This window comes from Nuphar pumila, chromosome 5 (assembly GCF_984573655.1).
Source record: "Nuphar pumila chromosome 5, dmNupPumi1.hap1.1, whole genome shotgun sequence".
Lineage (NCBI taxonomy): Eukaryota > Viridiplantae > Streptophyta > Magnoliopsida > Nymphaeales > Nymphaeaceae > Nuphar > Nuphar pumila.
In genome coordinates, this window is record NC_143253.1 from 1,690,356 (window position 1) to 1,710,518 (window position 20,163).

The window sequence follows — 20,163 nt, forward strand, 5'->3', positions numbered from 1 at the left end:
GTTGTCGCAAAATATGATGAATAGTTTGCAAGCCATCACATTGAATCAAAAGGCCCACCATCTTGCCACGAGTCTTTGGATCTCGGATTGCTCTGCTCCAGGATCCGGGTCCATGCAATCCTGCCACCTGTATTTGGATCTTGGACCACCTTCTCTCTCGGATCTGGGTCTGTGTGTGACTGCATCTGACCCGCAGTCTCCCCTACTGCTTGTCTGGTGGATCTAGGTCAGCTCCACTATACAATCCACGTCCACGTCCTTGGATGTGAATCACAGTCTCCATGCTGATTGATTTGGGTCAGCTTCGCTCCACGATCCGAGTTCACATCCTTGGATCTGACCCGCAATCTCCCCTATTGCATGTCTGGTGGATTCAGGTTAGCTCCGCTCCATGATCTGGGTCCATGTCCTTAGATTCAACCCGCAGTCTCCTTGTTGCATGTTTGGTGGATCCGGTTCAGCTCCGCTATATGATTCAGGTCCATGTTCTTGGATCCGCCCCACATTCTCCTTTACTGCGTGTCTAGTGGATCCAGGTCAACTCTGCTCTACGATCCGAGTTCTTGAATCTGGGTCGCAGTCTCTCTACTGCATGTCTGGTGGATCAAGGTTAGCTTCGCTGCACGATCTGGGTCCATGTCCTTGGATTCGACCTGCAGTCTCCCTGTTGTGTGACAGGTTAATCCGGGTCAGTTTGGCTTCACGATCCAAGTCTACATCCTTGGATCCGGCCCGTAGTCTCCTGCTACCTTTCTAGTGGATTCGGGTCACCCCTACTCCACAATTCGAGCCCATGTCCTTGGATCCGACCTACAGTCTTCCCTAATGCGTGTTTGGTGAACCCAAGTGCACCCTTTCTGCTGGACCTTGGGTGCGCCCAGACCGAACCCACCTAGTTGTGGGGTGACACCGTCTTGGCACTTGGCTCAGTCATGGTATCCTGCCTCAACCAAAACGTCCTTGACTTGGGCCAAGTATTGCACATCTTTTCTTACTAATACTTAAAGATGAAAGAGGGATAATAGTTTGTTTTATAAAACTTTTAGAAAATCACAGTGGTTTTATTGGGTGGTATATCTCAGAGAGAGAGAGTATGAAAAATTATTTACAAAAAGGACGTTACTGAGAGAATTCGATAGGATCTTTACTTATCAAAGAAAGAAAGAATAGAAAAATCCTATCTAAATTACTAACGTTAAATTCGTATTATATTAAGTTACCTACAGTTAAATTACAATAATCTTTAAAGTTACCGCACATAGAGAGGCTAGAAAATCCTACGGATGTGGGAATATATATATATTATTTATTAAAAATAGTCAATTTAAATAAATTACATATTGTTTTTGAAGTTACCGAATTCCAATGTTCAAAAAGCATGAGATACATTTGGCTTCTTCTAACTCCTCTTTTTTAATAAGTCATATCCATAATCCATTCCATAGGTTTATTACTTTTTTTTTTAAGGATTTCATGTCTTGGGTCATCAAGGTAGGGGTTCTATGGGTCAGCCATTAAAGGAGGAGGCGGGTGTGCTCTTTTTTTGTTTTGTTTTGTTTTCGGAAGCCCGAATAAAGGAGGAGGGTTGCGGTAGGCCTGTGATAGCCAGCATAAAAACTTAGTCATACCCTATGAATATGAGCCAATATGGGATGTGTGGAAATACAATAAAAAGATAAGATTCAGAACGAGGAGATACATAAAAAGGTAGTCATTGCACCCAAGAGAGAATTATTTACGGTGGTTTGGGCATATTCGGCGAAGGCCTAATGATGCTCCAGTTAGAAGGATGGAGAAATGAGAAAATATCCTAAGAAGACATGGATGAAGGTGATAAGAAAGGATATGAATGCTTTGAACCTCACCGAGGACATGGCATTGGATATAAATGATTGGAGGAGAAGGATTCATGTGGAAGACTCAGAATGATTTTCTTTTTTTATTCATATCGCCGACCCCAATTGTTTTGGGATGAAGGCGTAGTTGTTTTTGTTGTTGGAAACTGGGGTTAGGAAGACCCTACCAGTCATACAACTATACCATTGGGTTTTGAACCTGCAACGTCCCAACACAAGGTGACCTGCACTAGTTGCTCCTACCAGACAAGCAAATCCTCCGTTGGTGAGGCGGGTGTGCTCTTGCTGTAGTCAGTTAAGTAAGCTTCTTATACCCTGAACTATATGATTAGATTTTGGTGCATGGAAGAGCATGAAAGTATTATTTTCTCTTTTTCCTTAAATTTTGTATATAGCAAATATAATTTTGGACTCTATAATCATCTCTCTTGATCTCTTTATTGCCCCCTGTATGAAGATGGGTCGTTGATCTAGTATGAATTAACTTGTTAGATCGTATTACATTAAATTGAGTCCTTATTTTCCTATCAAGTCTTCACAAGCACCACATATTTGAGCCTACTCTTGGCACTGACCATGCCCTGAGTCTTTGCATCCGATTTGCAATCAGTCAATTGATTGTGGGCTCACAAGGTATCTAGGTTTCTTGTTAGAGGCAACCGTGGTTTGTCACCTGACATGTGATGGTCACGGTTCAAAACCCATACTTGGTGTATCCTTCGTAGGGTTTGGGAGACCTTCAAGGGGTTTTCTAAATGGAGCCCTGCACCAACGGGGATTCGCGTGGTTGGTAGGAGCTGTCAGTGCATCCCTCTCTCTCTTGTGCAACAACGTTCGATGGAGGGGGAGGTGAGGGTGCTCATCGGGGGTGAGGTGGCGATGGGGGTCTTCGGCACCAGTGTTGTGAGAGGCATACGCCTCAGTACCTGAAGCGTACGCCTCAAAGGTGAGGCGCACGCTCAAGGTACTGAGGCATTGCTGTGATGCGCCCCTCATCAAACTCCGACCAGTTGTGACCACCGACCACCAGAGTTGCTGTGCTGCAGCTGCTGCTCAGTCTTCTCCGACCACCGGACGACCGACATATCCCTTGCTTCCGTACCAGCTGGGCATGTGGTCCTTCTCTTACTGCCTCCCCTCCCACCGCTTCACTTTCATTTCAGTTGTGAGAGGAGGTGAAGCGCAGGCTCAACGCCTCGCTTCGCCTCATTGCATTTAACAACCTTGTTCAGCACTGGTCTCTGACACTGGAGTTCTCCTTCTCTATTCCAAGATCATGAGGAACACTCTCCTTGCTCTTTCTTGTTTCTTTTATTGTAACGCCCAGATTTTCAAAACAAAACTTGGTAAAAAAATCATGATTTTTTTTCTTTGCAACAAATTTAGAAAATGTCTTTAGCAGCGAAAATAAATGATAGTTAGTCATCGATTTTAGAAGATGTCGAGCAAGTCATAGATATACGATGAAGCACTCATTGACCACCAAAATATTTCATTTACGCAAACCAAAATGAGTTATTTATTACAACAACATTGCTTGGTAAAACAATATTCTATAAAAATGGTTTTATAAATGAAATGTCCAACATAGTCTGAATAAACCCTGAAACTTGATGTCGCCCTGCTCCGCATATCATATTACAAGTTTAGTACATGCATCCCCAATAAAACAGAGTCAGAACCATCGCTGGTCTGGTAGGAAAGCATTCCAATTCTAATAAGTATAAAATTTGAAAACATAAAGAGCATCTTCAAGCCATAGTTGAAAATAACGTAGCTCAAGTCTTCACGACTTAGCGTATAAATATGAAAAGCCTCTTCAGGGCTGTAGTTGAAACATCGTATCTCAAGTCTCCACGACTTAGCATATAAACACGAAAAACCTCTTTAGGATCGTAATTGGAATATCGTAGCTCAAGTCTCCATGACTTAGTGTACTGGTATCCCACAAATCAAAGCAAGAGCTCTTTGAGCTTAGCATAACTATGCAGACACAATTTGAGTCATTTGCCTGATCGGCCCAGCAGTGTACCGATATCAATATCTTATACAAGGTGATGCATGAGTAACACGAACACACATTCATTCATTTATTCATCATTGTACCTATAACAAATGCATTGTTTTAATATTTATTCATTCATCTCTTGGTACACGAGAGAACTTAGCTTCAATGCCAAACAAATCCATATGAGAGTTTATTATGCTATGTATTTTGTATACCCCAGAGGCCTGAGTGACCCTGTCCGTAGTGGGGCAACAATTTTCATGCCCTAAGACCCCCACTAGGTTGTTTCAGATGCATCCTTCTACTGCACTAGCGGGGTTCAATATCTAGATCTTAAGGATAACTCGACCTCCTAACCTCCAAGTGACGGGAAGTCACCTGAACTCTTTAGTCCATAACATTATATAGGTCACTCGAGGTGGTACCATCATTGTTATGCCATGGTGAGCGTATGTCCTGAAGGAGTTCAACAATATAATCTTTCTTATTAGAACGTTGAGCGCCACATAGGCAGCTCAGTGCATTCTGCACCAAGAGAACATGTATCCCAAACCCCAATTAGTTTTTTGAAGCACGGGCTAGTTCCCGTGTAGCCACGGACTACCGTTATGTTTTATTCATATACATACATGACCTCGCTCTCGGCATCTACGACCTTCATGAGCGCTTCAACCCTTGCGGGTGGACAACCAACTTTGGTACAACAACCCTTATAAGTCTTGTTGTAGTACAATGTTTCACATGGGCATCCATAGACAACGATCACTTTGGATCAACTACTTGGCATATATAGCTGCATCGAGCACTAGCCTAACACGACACAATGACTACTCTAGTGTATCGACCCTTATGAGTACGATGCCCTTGAAGGCGAAAGTGAAATGAGTCATCTAGACAGGGTTTCGATAACAGAGACATCATCATATCATTCATACTATCTCAAGCAGGTATTTTGCCAAAAATGTTGACAACACTTCCTCTATTTGACGGAGAAAGCGTGACATTCCTTTTTACTATGGAAGGTATCTTGTCAGAAATTTTGGCAGCACCTCCTATGTTTAACAGAGAAAGTGTTACGCTCCTTTAAGCTCGGTGAACATCTTGTCAGAAAATTTAGTAGCACCTCCTCTCTTTGACAGAAAAAGCGTTACGCTCGTTTATGCTCAGTGAACATCTGTTAAAAATTTTGGCAGCATCTCCTCTCTTTGATGGAGGAAGTGCTACGTTCATTCAGAGATAGATGTGCATCGTTGTACGTACTTTGAATCTTTCATAGTTTATTGAAAACCCAGGCCTTAGTTAGGTCATACGCTAGTGACTTAGATGTTTACGTAAAAATAGTTTTACATAAATTGCAAAACCTTTCCAATAGAGGTCTCTTTGCCAAACATCTTGAATGTGGAAGGGTATTTGGAATCGCTTTAGCGACATGGAGCAGTCTTCATTTGTATGCTTATTTATGTGCAGTTATATTTAGTAAAAGAGGGAGCTTGTACACATAACAACACGACGACAATGTAAAAAGCATATGTAAGGTCTGATGGGTAAAACCAAACTAAATAACTTGCAAAAAGCAGAAACCATGGCACTGTTAAGCACGACGATAATACTAAATGCATAAGCAAAATACATATATATTACGAAAAGTAGGAGCCTTGGTATCGTTTAACGCTATGACAATATGAAATGCATAAGTAAAGTACATATATATTGCAAAAAGCAGGTGCCTTGGCACTGTTCAACGCGACGACAAAACAAAATGCATAAGCAAAGCATCTATCAAGAAAAGTAGGAGTCTCAACACTATTCGGTGCTCAAACCTACCAAGAATCGATGATGGTGTCTCAACGCAGCATTTGAGGTACTCCTAGGTCATGACTGACACGTCCATTATGTTCAGTACGGTCACAACTAAGAGTGTCTCTTATAGAACTCGACGGTGAGGTGATACAATGAGGTTTAGACAAAAATCGAATTTGACCTAGTTCAGGTTCAGTTGGGTTCAAACCTACCTCAAGTGGGCTAGGCTAGGTTAGATGAGTTGGACCTAGTCAAGAAAATGGTAGAGGAGGTCAAGCAGTAAGGGCTAAGAGGTTTTCTTTCAACTGGGTTCGATCTAGGTCAGGTGGGTCCAAGCTCACCTCAAGTAGGCTCAGTCTAGGCCAAGTGGGCTTGACCTAGGCTAAGACCAAAATAAAGCTAAAGTGAGAAAGGCTAACCTGGTAGGTCAAGTTGACATGATTTAACTAGGCTCAGGCTAAGCCAGGCAAGTCCAAACTCACTTCAAGTGGGCCTGATCTAAGTCAACTAGGCTTAACCTAGGCTAGAACCAAGAGAAAGAAGAGAAAAAGAGGAGAGAGAAAATGCTGAACTTTATTCTAAAAGGATGAGGGGTCACCTCTTATTTATAGGCAAAAAAGTTGAGCCTGAATCCACATAGAGTTTGGTTTTGATCCAGATGGCCCACTTGATCTAAGACCCAAACTTAAGAGCAAAGTAACTAAATGACATCTATGTCCATGTAGGGTCCACTTAATAATTTCATGAGATATTTATATGGGACCTATAAGATATTTTTGGTTGAGATATTTTTGTTGAGGCTTGCCAAATATTATTGTGGAGCCCGCATATTTTTGGGGTTTCATCGATATTTTTCATGAAAAATGTGAGCACCATTTTATTCGTCTCAACGAGAGAAAGCGGATTGGCTTTGTGAAATCTCTTAATTTTGTTCAGAAAGAGAGTTATGGTTTCTTGACTGTTTGAGCATATATCTTCGATGTTATATACGTCTTAAGTATAATTGGCTTGTTGAAATTTGTTTGTTTTGCACTCCGGATCAATATGATAAATTTATATAAAATACATCTTAGTTTTATTCTAATTTTTTACTAAAAAATTATGGGCTTACCTCTATCCTCTCATCGTCAAAAGAAAGATAGCCCCCAACTTATAATTTTTTACTAAAAAATTATAAGTTGTCTAAGGTTCATGCCCACTTTATGCGATCTAATTCGGTTGGGTCATATGTTATCTCATATGGTATGATATTGTTATGTGAAGAGATCTCTTATGCTCTTATTTGTCATTTTCTAATTTTATGATGGGTTTATTCGAAAATAGATTATCAGGTAGTTACAATTAGGTTATGATCCCCAAACCTTATATAGTGGCCTTTTCTTCATACTCCCCATTAACAATAAGAGAAATTCGTTCTTCTCATAAGGTTTAGAGAAAGGAAAATGACCACATATACACGTTCTGAAAGATCATACCAGTCAACAATCTATCAAAGCACCAATGGATTCAGGTACGCTTCTGCATCAAGATTTGGTTTCTGTTTTGCTTTCAATGATTTAGCGTGAACATGCTTGACAGTCATTTTAGTTTTTCAATGGATTCTAAATCCAACATTAAGAAGAAAGGCTACATTGTTTCTTTGACTTCAAAATGTTTCCAAGATCTGTTGGCGGGCCCATCAGCTGATCAGACCTCTCACATTCCATGAAATCATCCTCATCACCTCTCAGATTCCATGAAATCATCTTCATGAGTTATTGCTTGGAATGTAATCCGTGTTCTACTGAGGCTCCATTGGGTGGTCCCTCTTTCATATGAATGATTTCTGCTTCTCACAAGAGCTGAAACGAACACACTCGTGAAAACTAGCAAGTTTGAGAGCTAGCAATTTTCACTCTCAACTCCTGTTCAACATGTTCTGGATAATGAGATGCCGTTGGAACACTGTTGGCCATATTTGTGACATAGGTTTTGGATACTAAGATGCCGTCGGAACACTATGTAGTAGAGGATGTAATGCACCGATAGTTGCCTATCAGAAAAAATAGTATGTAATACACCAGTAGTTGCCTTCCTTGATGACAACGTTCACCAAGTGTAGTAAGCACCCTTCATGATGCCAACTGTTATTAGCGACTTGTTTAGATTGGTTGTTTGAGAGCTAGCAGTTGGCAAAAAGATAGTTCAACAGGTCTAACGATACCAACTCCCAAACAGCGGTGGTTGTTGGGTGTTGCCAAATCTCAAAGCACCCAAATCCTGGATTTGAGATATCGAAGATTTGACACTTCATTGCCAAATTGGCTCACAAAGAGAGACGTACTGATCATTGAAAATACACGCTCTTTCTATCCTCCTAAAACAGAATTGCACCAGACCCAAGCGGTTTGACGTAGTGGGATGGGGCCTATAGAGTTTGACGGGCAGTCTAGGTTCAAATCCTATGGGCGTCACCCCCGACTAAGCAGAAGCTTGGTGACTCCTTGTGGTCGAGGGATAAGCCCTCATAGTGTCACGCTGACAGGACAGCTACAGTAAGTAAGGCAAGCTGAGCAGCGCAGCTAGGTCTCTGCGCGCCTGGGGCAGTTTATCCGAGGAAAAAAAACAGAAGTGCACCTCAAACCGTAATGGCTGTCCTTGCAAACAATAAAGGTAAGAGATTAATTGTAAAAGAATAGCACAAGAAAGGAATCATTTTGCCAGGACCCACTTTCTCGAGGCCTGGATCCACTCTCGTAGTTATTCTTCTAGAGCATTAATGATGACGCAGGCTTTTGTTCATTGCTTGTCCTTTTATCCAGCGTGTTAAATCTCGGATCATTTTCTTTCTTTAATAGGTGCAAGTGAGACAAATGATGATGCGAGGAATGAATCTTTGTACTACCGTCTCTCTCTCTCTCTCTCTCTCTCACAGACACACACACACACTGTGTTGCCTGGCCCAACAGAGCAGCTAAAATTCACCAGCCAAAATTTTCTAACACCAAGAAGAGTTTCTTAATATATCACATAAGGATACATTAACAGCTGAAGGAATGAAACAAAACCCAGGTAAGTGAAATACGAAATTCGATTTTCAGACAGTACAATAACAGTGGACACCAAAACCCCACGGGGGCAGAAGCAATGATGGTGCCATTCTCTAGTAGGGAGTGCCCTGCAAATGGCATAGGGGAAGTGCTGGTGCAATGTGGATGCACCAACAGAATCGCTTTCAGCCATTTGGAACTGTTTCCAACAACTCTTTATCAGGTCTCTGCAGCAATGCCCGCCGTGTCTCCTTTCACATCCTTGATATCTACATTGCTGCCGCCTTCTTGAGCTGCTTTCTCTCCATTCAGGTGCGTCTCTGGGGTTGTCGATTTTGCTGAAACAATCTGCCCAACCTTGACATACTTTTCCATGAATTTGTATTCCCAGTCCTCTAAAACTTCTAGCTCAGAAGGCTCAAGGCCTTCTATATTCCCAGTGAGATCTTTTGGATCAAAAGACATTAGGGCCAAGGCACGGCTTGCATCCCTTCCCGCAAAAAGCGCATAAGGTCCACCAGGACCATAGAACATTCTGTTAACATACAAACATAAGAATAAAAGCTCAGCTGGTGAAAGAAAGATGATATGGTCAGAGGGCCACATGACAGGAATAAACAAGATTGAAAAAATCACACTCTAGTTCCAAGAGAAAGAAATACAGGCCCCGCTAGTCCACAGTTTTCACATGTTAGCAGCAAGATCATATGTTACTTGAAAACTAATAGCAGGAGACAAAAAAGAGAAAAATTTGGATATTGGGGCACCATGACCAAGTTTCTTGAGCAATTCAATCAACATAGGAGGTTCAGCAAGACCACGTGCCATGTTAATGTCAACTTCTCTACCTCAAGGAAAGCAAATTAGCCTGAATTCCAGATTCTCAACACCAAGGAAAAGTGAGACGTAAAATTTTAGTAACGTGATCCCCACATTGTGCGACCAGTAACTATGCATTTTCAGATGCTTATAGCGCTGTTCCTATGCATATACCAGCTAAAAGTTCAAAAAGGAACCTGAAATCAGTTCTGAAGGTTTTTGGAACTCAGTGTGAAGAATCTCACAAATAATCAAGTTCTTATAAAAACATGCCAAGAACATTCACTCATCAAATGCACTAAGGCGTAAACATTACAAAGTGCACTAAGAAACAAATATCACAAAGTGCACAAGGCACAAAACACATGAGAAATACCGAATATTATTGAGAGAAAAACCTCACTTCAAAGATGCATTACAAAGGAAAAATAGTCCCTTATTTATAGATATTAGAGAAGGCTATAGCGGTTGGGCTACTTCCCAACAGCTCCAGCCCAACGGCTGGTCAAATATTCAAATGTTAACTATTGTCTTTGACAAAAAAAACAAAAAATAAAAATACATATTACAAAATTGTATTTCATACATATATACTATATATATATATATACATTTCAAGTATATACGTATATATGTGACTTTCTAACCGTCCTCCTCAAACTTATGGTGCAATCACCGAAAGTTTGTCAAGTAGAAAATTGAATCTTGGTGAGCACAGGTATATATATAAAATATATATGTAGGAAATACAATTTTGTAATATGTATTTTTATATTTCTTATTTTATTTTGTGTCTTTTTTGTTTTTTAGTCAAAGTTAATAGTCAACATTTGACTATTTGACCAGCCGTTGGGATGATCCCAACGGCTCTAATTAGAGCTGTGGGGAAGTAGCCCAATGGCTATAGCCTTCTCTAATATCTATAAATAAGGGATTATTTTCTCTTTGTAATGCATCTTTCAAGTGAGTTTTTTCTTTCAATAATATTTAGAATTTCTTATGTGTTTTGAGCTTTAGTGCACTTTGTGATATTTGTGCCTTAGTGCACTTTGTAATATTTACACCTTAGTGCATTTGATGAGTGAATGTTCTCATCAAGTTTTTATAAAACTTGATTATTTGTGAGATTTTTTACATGGTATCAGAGCTTGGTTTATACTCACTCATAAAGGCTGTCTCCTAAAGCGTACATTGGTGGGCTGCCTCATGAAACATATTTGTAATTCTTCCTTTGTCGTGGTTCTCATCTTATCCTTTTCATCATGTGTGAATTCTTCCCGCACAATTCATGCAACTTCAATTTTATTTCACCATTCAAGCTTGATGGAAGCAATTACATCATTTGGGTCGGACACTTAGAGACATTCATAAAAGGTCAAAGTTTGTGGGGATACGTAAGAAGTACTATTTTTGAAGAACAACAACAACAACAACAACAACAACGACTACGCCTTCATCCCAAAACAAGTACTATTTTTGAACCCACTCTTAAAATTACAATATGTGAAAATGGTGTCCAGACAAGTCTCGAAGAAAAAGACAAAGCAATAGAAGAATATTACAAAAAATTAGATGAATGGAACATGAAAATTGCCAAGATTCTTTCATGGATGCTAAGTGGAGTCAAAACAAAAATTACCTCAAATCTCTTGTGTTACAAAAAGGCAAGCAAAGCATGGGAGTAGTGTTATCAAAAATGCGCCTTGAGGCGCAAAAGGCGTGGCCCTCTGTGCCTCAAGGCGCAAGCCTGAGGCGATTTTTTTTTTTTTTTTACAACAAGATTTCTGAGGCATAATCTTCTTGAAACTGGTTATGGCACTTAGGGATTTGCATTTCTTTAGTTTTTATGAGTAATTATTGGTATTGTTCTTGTAAATGAAATGTTGACTGCTTCGTTTATGAGTAGGGAATCTATCATGCTCCATTGGAATTAATTTCTTTTCACAGAGCCCAATAACTGACATTGATTTTGATTTACAGTAGTTTGAATTATTTCTTATGAACCCAGTAGTTGACGATGATTTTGATTTCAACAGCTTGAACTATTTGCAGTTGAATTTTTTGTATTATTTATTTTATAAATCCAAGCATGTTAACGTTAATGTTGTTAAATTTACAACATCTTGATTCTTATTCAGTTGGAATTTCTTTTCATAAAACCCAACATCTTAGTGCTAATGCTGTTTGTATTTTTCTTTTTCATACAGTTTGGATGGGTTGTCAAAAACCCCAGTAGTTAGCGTTAATGCTAGTTTTGATTTCAGCAGCTTGATGTCCTTTTTAAAACTGAATATATATATATATATATATATATATGTACAGTAGTTTTATCTTTATTTTATTTGTGGGTGTTGGTTTTAATCATAACACAATATATAGATGTTTGCTATAAAAGTTATGTTGCTAGAATTTCTGTTGATAAATTCATTATCGATAAAGTGTATCTCTGCTGGAATTTCTGTGGATATAAATCCCTATGGTTAACATGATTGTTGCTGGGATTTCGGTTGAGAAAATCTCTAGTGTCAACGTGTGTTTTTGTTGAGATTTGCCTTGAAAAAGTCTCTATTGTTTAATTCTGTTGAGATTTTTTGTTGAGAAATCCCTGCTATAACATAAATTACTGCTGAGATTTTTGGTTGAGAAAATCCCTATAGTCAATGTTACATTCTGTGAGATTTATGTCGAGAAAACCTTAATCTCATGTATTTCCAGTTATTTCAGTTATGTAATCAGTTTCGTAGTATATTACTATATTTTAACTTTTGTTGGTTAATCTCGTATATTTTTCAGTTATTTCAGTTATGTAATTAGTTTCTTAGTATATTTTAACTTTTGTTGGCTAATCTCATATATTTTTCAGTTATGTAATCAGTTTTTTAGTTACTTTTATATGTTAATCTCATATATTTTAACTTTTGTTGGTTAATCTCATATATTTTTCAGTTAGGTAATAGGTTTCTTAGTATATTTTAACTTTTGTTGGTTAATCTCATATATTTTCCAGTTATGTAATCAGTTTTTTAGTTACTTTTATATGTTAATCTCATATATTTTAACTTTTGTTGGTTAATCTCATATATTTTTCAGTTATGTAATCGGTTTCTTAGTATATTTTATCTTTTGTTGGTTAATCTCATATATTTTCCAGTTATGTAATCATTTTTTTAGTTACTTTTATATGTTAATCTCATAATTTTTAGAATAATCCAGAGTTACCGGAAGCACATAAGTGTATGGGGAAGCGTGCTTCCCGGATACGCGCTTCGGAAGCATGAAACGTCGCGCTTCCGAAACGCGTGGGGAAGCGTCCCCCTTTTTTAGGAAGCGCGCTTCCCCCTCGCTTCCCCATTTTTTTCATTTTTTCGCTTCCCCCTCGCTTCCGGTTCGCTTCCTAGGTCGCTTCCGAGATGGTTCATAATTTTCTTCTAAGTGGTCCCATGCTTCCCCGCTTCCTAAATTTTTGAAAGTGCCTCGCTTCCCGCTCCGCTTCCTCGACTGGTAACTCTGGAATAATCTCATATATTTTAACTTTTGTAGGTTAATCTTATATATTTTCCAGTTGTTTCAGATATGTAATCAGTTTCTTAGTATATTTTAACTTTTTTTTGTTAATCTCATATATTTTTCAGTTATGTAATCAGTTTTTAGTTACTTTTATATATTAATCTCATATTTTTTAGTACTTATTTGAGATTTTCTATTTCTTATTGGTTGTTATTTCATCAATAAAACATTTCTTTACTTATTTGTATTTTTAGATATTCTTTTTTTTATAATTTTTTAAAGTTTTCAAAAAAAAAATTGAGGCTTACGCTTTACGCCTCGCCTCGGTTTTTGGTGGAGCGCCTCGCTACGCCTCAACGCTTTTCACAACATTGCATGGGAGTATCTTAGAAGTATGTTTACCGAAAAAAATATGGCCCATAAGAATTATCTCCAAGAAAAGACAAAAAATATTAAACAAGGAGATAAAAATGTTAGAGATTGTTTTATGGAGTTATCATCCATTTAGACTCAACTTGCTCAATTTGAACCCGAATGGGAAGGTAAGTGTATTGAGATGCGGAGAGATCAAGTTGAAAAAAATAGACTCTTTGATTTCTTTATGGATTGAGACCCTAGTTTAAACAAACTATGGCTTCCTTGCTATCATCCTCATCGCCCCCCCCCCCCCTATTCATGAGATTCTCACTAAACTTAGTGGAGAAGAGACTAGACTAAACATGAGTAAGAGTGAGTGTTCTTGCTACTTCTAGCAATAGTCAAGAAGAAGATTGTGCACTTGCCACCTCCAAACCGGGACATTATATCAAACCATATAGACCTTATTTTAATAAGAATAGAGGACAGTAAAAAATCATTTGTCATAATTGTCATGAGCTCGGTCATATTAGACCTCAATGTCCTAGATTCAAGGACTATAGACCTCAAGAAAAAATGGTTATTGCGGCTCCATCAAAACAAGAAGATGATACTCTAAACCTCAAATACCTCACCAAATCATTATCCCAATTGCCGGAGGCATTACAACCATTACTTAAAGGATCTACATCAAGAGCGGTCATTGCATCATCTTCTACTCCTAGTATATGCTCTTGGCTTCTTGATTCAGGAGCTTCATTTCATATGACCCTACACAAGTCTATTTTATCCGAGTATCAACCTAACTCAAATGCATCATTTGTTTCTACTGTCGATGGAACTTCCTTGAAAATAAAGAGTATTGGGATTTTTAAAAATGATTTGACCAAACACAAGTTTTATATTCCAAAAGTAAGACTTGTACCAAAACTACATCTTAATTTACTTTCGGTTTCTTAAATCTCGAATCATGGATGTAATGTCATATTCTCATTAAACAAATGTTGGGTGCAGGATCGCCAGTACGAAAAATTGATTGAAGGTTCTAAGCAAGGAGATCTTTATTATATGAACTTCTTTTGTATTCCAAACAAATCATTTTGTAATATTGCCAAAAAAAAATAAAATAAGAAATATAAAAATACATATTACAAAATTATATTTCATATATATATATATATATATATATATATATTCAAGTATATATGTATATATGTGACTTTCTAACACCCAGAAGCAATTCATAGTGTTTGCAACTAATTTGAACTATAAAGGTTATCGGAAGCTTCTTAGGTAGGTGGGAAGCTCGCTTCCCGGAAACTCGCTTCCGAAACTTCATCGGAAGCTCGATTCCCCCACGCTTCTTCTGTACTTCTCATATACATGGTCTATGCATACTATATACTTTTCTCACGTTTCTTTTCATCTTTTTCATGTATTTTCTCTCACGCTTTCACTCACTTTTCATGTACTTTCTTTAAATTGGTAACCATCATTGTTAGATTTTAACAAAAATTTTAACTCTTTTACAGAAAAATCATGAAATATAAGAATGATCAATTTTATTTTAGTTTTTATTTGTTTTTTGTTTGATTCCATATAGCTTCATTTTTTATTCATATTTTGCTTTTAAATTGAAACTTCACTTCCCGCTTCGTATAAATTTTAAAATGCCTCGCTTCTCGCTTCCCGTATCGTTTCCCGCTTCCGCTTCCTAGTTTGGCAACCTTGGGTTGAACTGCACCAGTGGATAAGGGATCAAGTTCAAAAGTTGACAGGCCCACTACTTAATGCATTTCTATTCTCTGCATCACAGCTTGACCAACTTAACAAGGGACTCATCAACCTTAAGCATCCCTTCTGAACTTGCTAGTTCACCATTTGTACTAATGAGGAAAATCAAGTCATCTCAACGAGTTTTCCTCAGGATTTAAATACCTTGGTTCCAATCCCTTTTTTCCCATACCCACGCGGTGCAATTTCCAACTAATATAGTTCTAATTTCTGATGTATATAGGCACAGGCGTCAGAGAATTAAATAGATAGCACATTCTGAAACCTATACTGCTCATACGAAATGGGAGATCATCAATAAGTTGATTCAGAAGCTGCCACAGCACGGAATATTTATTCTGAGCTTATAATTCTGCAAGTCGCAACTGTATACAATAGCACAACCATAAGGGAAATTATTGTAGGAACATCATCATCTGTGGTTCACGGCCAAAGATCTGCAATCGGTATGCTGCAAAAGTGTCATACAATGGATGTAGAACTCGGCATGTACACTATCAAACCCACAGATGCATACAATCACAGCCCATGATGAAGAAATTGTTCAACATGCTCACAACACTAATTGCCCATTCGCGGCTCTGCAGCTAGTTTGGTTGCTTCATCAAAATAAGAAATGCAAACTACTTACTCAGGAACATATGCTAATCTTAATAACATGAAGAAATATACCTATTGCCTGAAATGACTGGGCCTCAAAATTCCACTTTTTTGCTTACTTCATCCAATTAATAACTAAAACTGAAAACAAAATTAACCAGCCACTGTCATAGTTTTTGGCGTTACAGATTTGCAAGTTTTCATGTGATTCACCATGAGTTGATTAAGCTCTGAATGTGAACTGCGTATTCCCAGGCGAAGCATAGCACAGTAACCAAAAACTCACGTCATTCTAGAACTAGGAGACATTAGATAAACTTGAACCCTCTAACAGTTTACAGAGCATCCCCATTGTCGCAAATATTCTTCTGGGTAGTCCCTTTCACCGTGACCAGGAAGAATTTGCAAATTTAATCTGTAGTTTAGATTATTCCACTTAGGTCCAACACCTTTAATACGCCTTCGTACCACTCTTAATCCCCATACTTCTAGACAGAAGACTAAGCATCTTAATTCCAACTTATGACCCAAAGACTTCTTTCACAAATCGATTGATTCAGATCATAGTATTCCGTAATTTGTAAGAAACTGAGGTCCTTTTGCAGTGGGGTTCGTCAAACAAGAATACCATAGGAGAACCACATCACATGACCATGATAGCATCCTTCCTAGATCGCGATTCCAAACTCATACTCTGCAAAAAGAGAAAGCAACCATCCCAGAAGATAATTCGACTAAAACCCTGAAACCCCAAAATGAAAAAGCTTAGTGAAAACCCCAAAACTCAAGAAACTAAATACCACTATCTATCTCTACTTTCCTTTATCTACGAACTTCACTCAGAGGCTAAAACCCTAAACCCAGAAAATGAGGGAAAAAAACAAAAAGACCAACCTAAAACCCGAAAATATCATGATCTTTTCATCCAAACGAACAAAAAATTCACCGCAATCAAGAGAACCATCGATTATCAGCCGAAAAATCCATCTTTTTCCTTCAATTAAGTACTAAAAACACACCGCGCGAAATCCCCACCAAAACCAAGATATTAAACCATTAATACCAAGAAAACCCTAACCAAAAAACGCAACAATTTTCACGACCACGATTTCCATTCATCCCTTTTACACAAGAACTCGGACTAAAAAAACAAGAAAAAACTAGAATTGGAAATTCTGAAAAACCAATTAAATCTGGAAATTAAAACAACAGAAATAAGAAGGGAAACCGATCAAACCTCGAGCGGGAGACGTCATAGACCTGGCTTTTGATGGCCATAAGCAAGGGATTCTTGGGGTCGGAGCCGTCGTAGGCCCTCAGCTCCTCCTCAGTGATGTCGCCTAGCTGAACCGGGGCGGGAGGGACCGCCTGGGTGGGACTCGGACCGCCACTGCTGCCGTGGAGACTCTGCGGGTCGACGAACATGCTGCAGACGAGACGGTAGACGGCGACCATAAGGGCGAGGATGGTGAAGAAGGCAGCCGGAGAGAGGCCGGTGTACGACGGAATAGCCTCCATCAACGCCCCGTAGAACGCCATGGCCCCCCTTGAGAGAGAGAAGATGGCTGGTGACAGAGAGAGAGAGAGAGAAGATGGCTGGTGGGGTAGAGAGAGAGAGAGGGCGTCGTTGATGGAGTTGCCTTGGTAGTTGCCTGGTTGGTGTTACGTAGAACTGGTGGCCCCACCAAGTTGGTGGTGCCAGAGGACTGGGACCAGGCTAGCCCAGCACAGTTGGCGGGTGTAACTGGGTCGGCTTGGGTCGGGTTTGGTTCATGTTTTATCAGACCCGATTTGGAATCGAGTCTAAAAGTTGGACCCAAACTCGACCTAATTTATTTGGGTTTGGATTCGAGTGCGGATATAGCTGAAAATTGTAGACCCATATGTGTTAATGGATTCCAGTATGCATCGGTTCAGGCATTTAATAGACTCTCGTTTTTTAATCGGGAATAAGAATTAGACACAGACCATGCCCATTTTGATTCGAGTGGTTCGAGTTTGGGTGTGGATGAAAATTATAAACCCATGTGAGTTAACGAGTTCGGGTATGATCATTTCGGGTCTTAAAAAGTTCAGGTTTCAACTAGGGTCTCCATATGATTGGTATTCTAGACCCAATTGCCTGCCCATCAAAACATATGTAAGTTCTTGAAATCATCTGTTCGTAAAAAGTATTATACAAATGATAAGCTTAGTAACTATTCTAAACAATACTATGTCGCGTTTCAACCGATACAGTGCGGGTAGGTTCATATAAAACGAGTTCAAATACGAAGCGGATTTGGGTTTGGTTTGGTTCAATTATAAAATGGGTATAGTTTGGGTCAGTTCGGTTTTACATTATTTGGAACCATTTAGGTTGGCTATAAAACGTGGGTCGAGTCTAAGCGGGTTCATGTCTTAGTTTGTAATACCCAAGACCCAACCTGTTTTGGTTACTTTTGGAACCAATCCAAACCCACAGGTGTACCAAAATCGGGTTGGGTTGAGCACAATTGGTTGGAGACATCATGTTGGGTCGGATATACCCGACCCAGTTACACACCTAGCCACGGTTGACTTCAGCCATAGACTAAGTTAGCTCGCTTAGACCATGCTGCAGCAGACCAATTGGGCTGCCCTAGCTTAGTTAAGGAAAAAATGACTGTTAGGGATTCGCACATTTAGGTCAAACCATGTCCAATTAAGTTTGCCCGACAAATCTGTGTAAATAACTAAAATATATAAACCAGCAAAATATGTAAACTACGCACTGAGATTTTTGTAGTTTTTTTTTTCTAAAATTTTACCGTATGGATATGATCTAGATTCTTGGTTTTATATAAACAGACTGTTAAATCATCTGACTACTATGTATAAGAAGGATCTTTTAAGGCTTGAAAATCAACGGTTCAGAATTTTCGTAAATATTTAAGTATATAAAATCACATTTCTTGATCCGATTACAACGATTTAATAGGCGATTCCAAGCAAATGGATCACACAGAATGCATCTGCACGGTTAGATTTTCAAAAAAAACTAGAAAATCTCAGTTCATACTAGTTTACATGTTTTGTTGGTTTACATATTCCAGCTCCCCTGTACATGAAGTCTTGATATAAACATTTGAACTTGGATTTTGCCTGAGAAAGATATCGGCATGCATACCCGATAGGAAACTATATTGCTAATTTACCAAGAAATATGGCCGGATTAGGTATAGGAGTTTCCAAATTAGAATTGGTAAAAGCTCAACTAATATCCAGATTTCTTCATGTCATTTCTGCCCACGTAATCCTTAAAATATATCAATGCCTTTCAAAATATATGCTTTTCGTTTAGACATTTACTAGACAAGAATACAAAAGATCACAAATTTTAAAAAAAAATGAGGGTGGTTATTGACTTTGTGGGAATGAGGAACTCTTTCTCACCTAAAGATCTTAGGGCATGTTTCCATGATATGGGGTAAAACCCGGTTTTTACCAAACTAGATTTTGCCTAAAAACTAGGTTTTAGCACACTTGGTTTGCCAGAAACCAAGATTTTAAGGTTGTTTGGTTGTTCAGGGATTTGGTTACCAAAACTAAAAAAAGAAGAAAATAAGAAACCAGTAACCAAACTACGTCGAGAAATGGTCTGGCCTGGCCAGTGGCCAGTGTCTCCTGGCAAGGGTGAAACCGACTTCCCAGCCGAAAAATGGTCACTTAATCCATAAACCAAAAAAAAAAAAACTATAAAAAAAAGCCATACAGGTTGGCCATTTTGCAGCCAATCAAATGACCGGCCGAGATCTTTTTGAAGAAAACATTTAAAAATAAATGTTTTCCAGTCATTTTCTTACTGGTCATTGCCAGGAAACTGGCCAAACTTGTTCTGCTCATGCCAGGCAGAACCAGTCCGGTCATCTCCAAATTAAGGGGTATGGTGAGAGAGTGGGGACAAGAGGTGGTCAAGGGTTGGGGAACAGCCCACTCCTAGTAAACTTGATTAAAAGACAAGGGGTGAGCTGCTTTGCAAAATTGGGTTTTCAATCCAGTTTTGCTACTAAAAACCAGGTTTACCAAAACCTAGTTCGGTGGCATCTAAACAGCCAGTAAACCAGGTTTTAGGTGTCATTCAGACAGCATCTTACTCTGTTCATATGTATGTGCATATGATTTAGACAATTTCCTGTTCATATGTATGTGTAGAGATAGCCCATGAGAGCTCTGCTCATTAGGTTAGGGTGTGACTTTCAGCATCTTGTCCCAACTTGAAAGGGCATCACTAGTTTGAAACATAGGGTGTGCATTCCTTGCTACAAGAGTGAAGCTAGGCAGAGGTGTAGCCAGAAATCCAAATTAAGGTGGACACAAACGTGTCTGTGTACCCAAACACGCATGTGTGTGAGGACATTTTACATGTGAAAAT

At 38.9% G+C, this 20,163-nt stretch overlaps 1 protein-coding gene across 1 annotated transcript; it reads right to left on the reverse strand.

Annotated features, from left to right (window-relative positions):
* Window positions 1-8,637: 8,637 nt before the first annotated feature.
* LOC149836427 (membrane steroid-binding protein 2-like) lies at window positions 8,638-17,391 on the reverse strand. Its single transcript, XM_090005323.1, has 2 exons — window positions 17,008-17,391; window positions 8,638-9,228 (listed from the first exon to the last, which is right to left on the reverse strand). The coding sequence occupies exons 1-2, from the start codon at window positions 17,307-17,309 to the stop codon at window positions 8,913-8,915; spliced, it is 618 nt and encodes a 205-aa protein (XP_089861449.1). The 5' UTR covers window positions 17,310-17,391; the 3' UTR covers window positions 8,638-8,912.
* Between the last annotated feature and the right edge of the window lie 2,772 nt (window positions 17,392-20,163).

What these genes read in the sequence shown, in the direction of transcription:
- LOC149836427 (XM_090005323.1), bottom strand. Translation starts at nt 17,309, where the DNA reads ATGGCGTTCTACGGGGCGTTGATGGAGGCTATTCCGTCGTACACCGGC. An exon ending in TATGACGTCTCCCGCTCGAG is followed by an intron (nt 9,229 to 17,007) that starts GTTTGATCGGTT and finishes GTATGTTAACAG; the next exon opens with AATGTTCTATGGTCCTGGTG.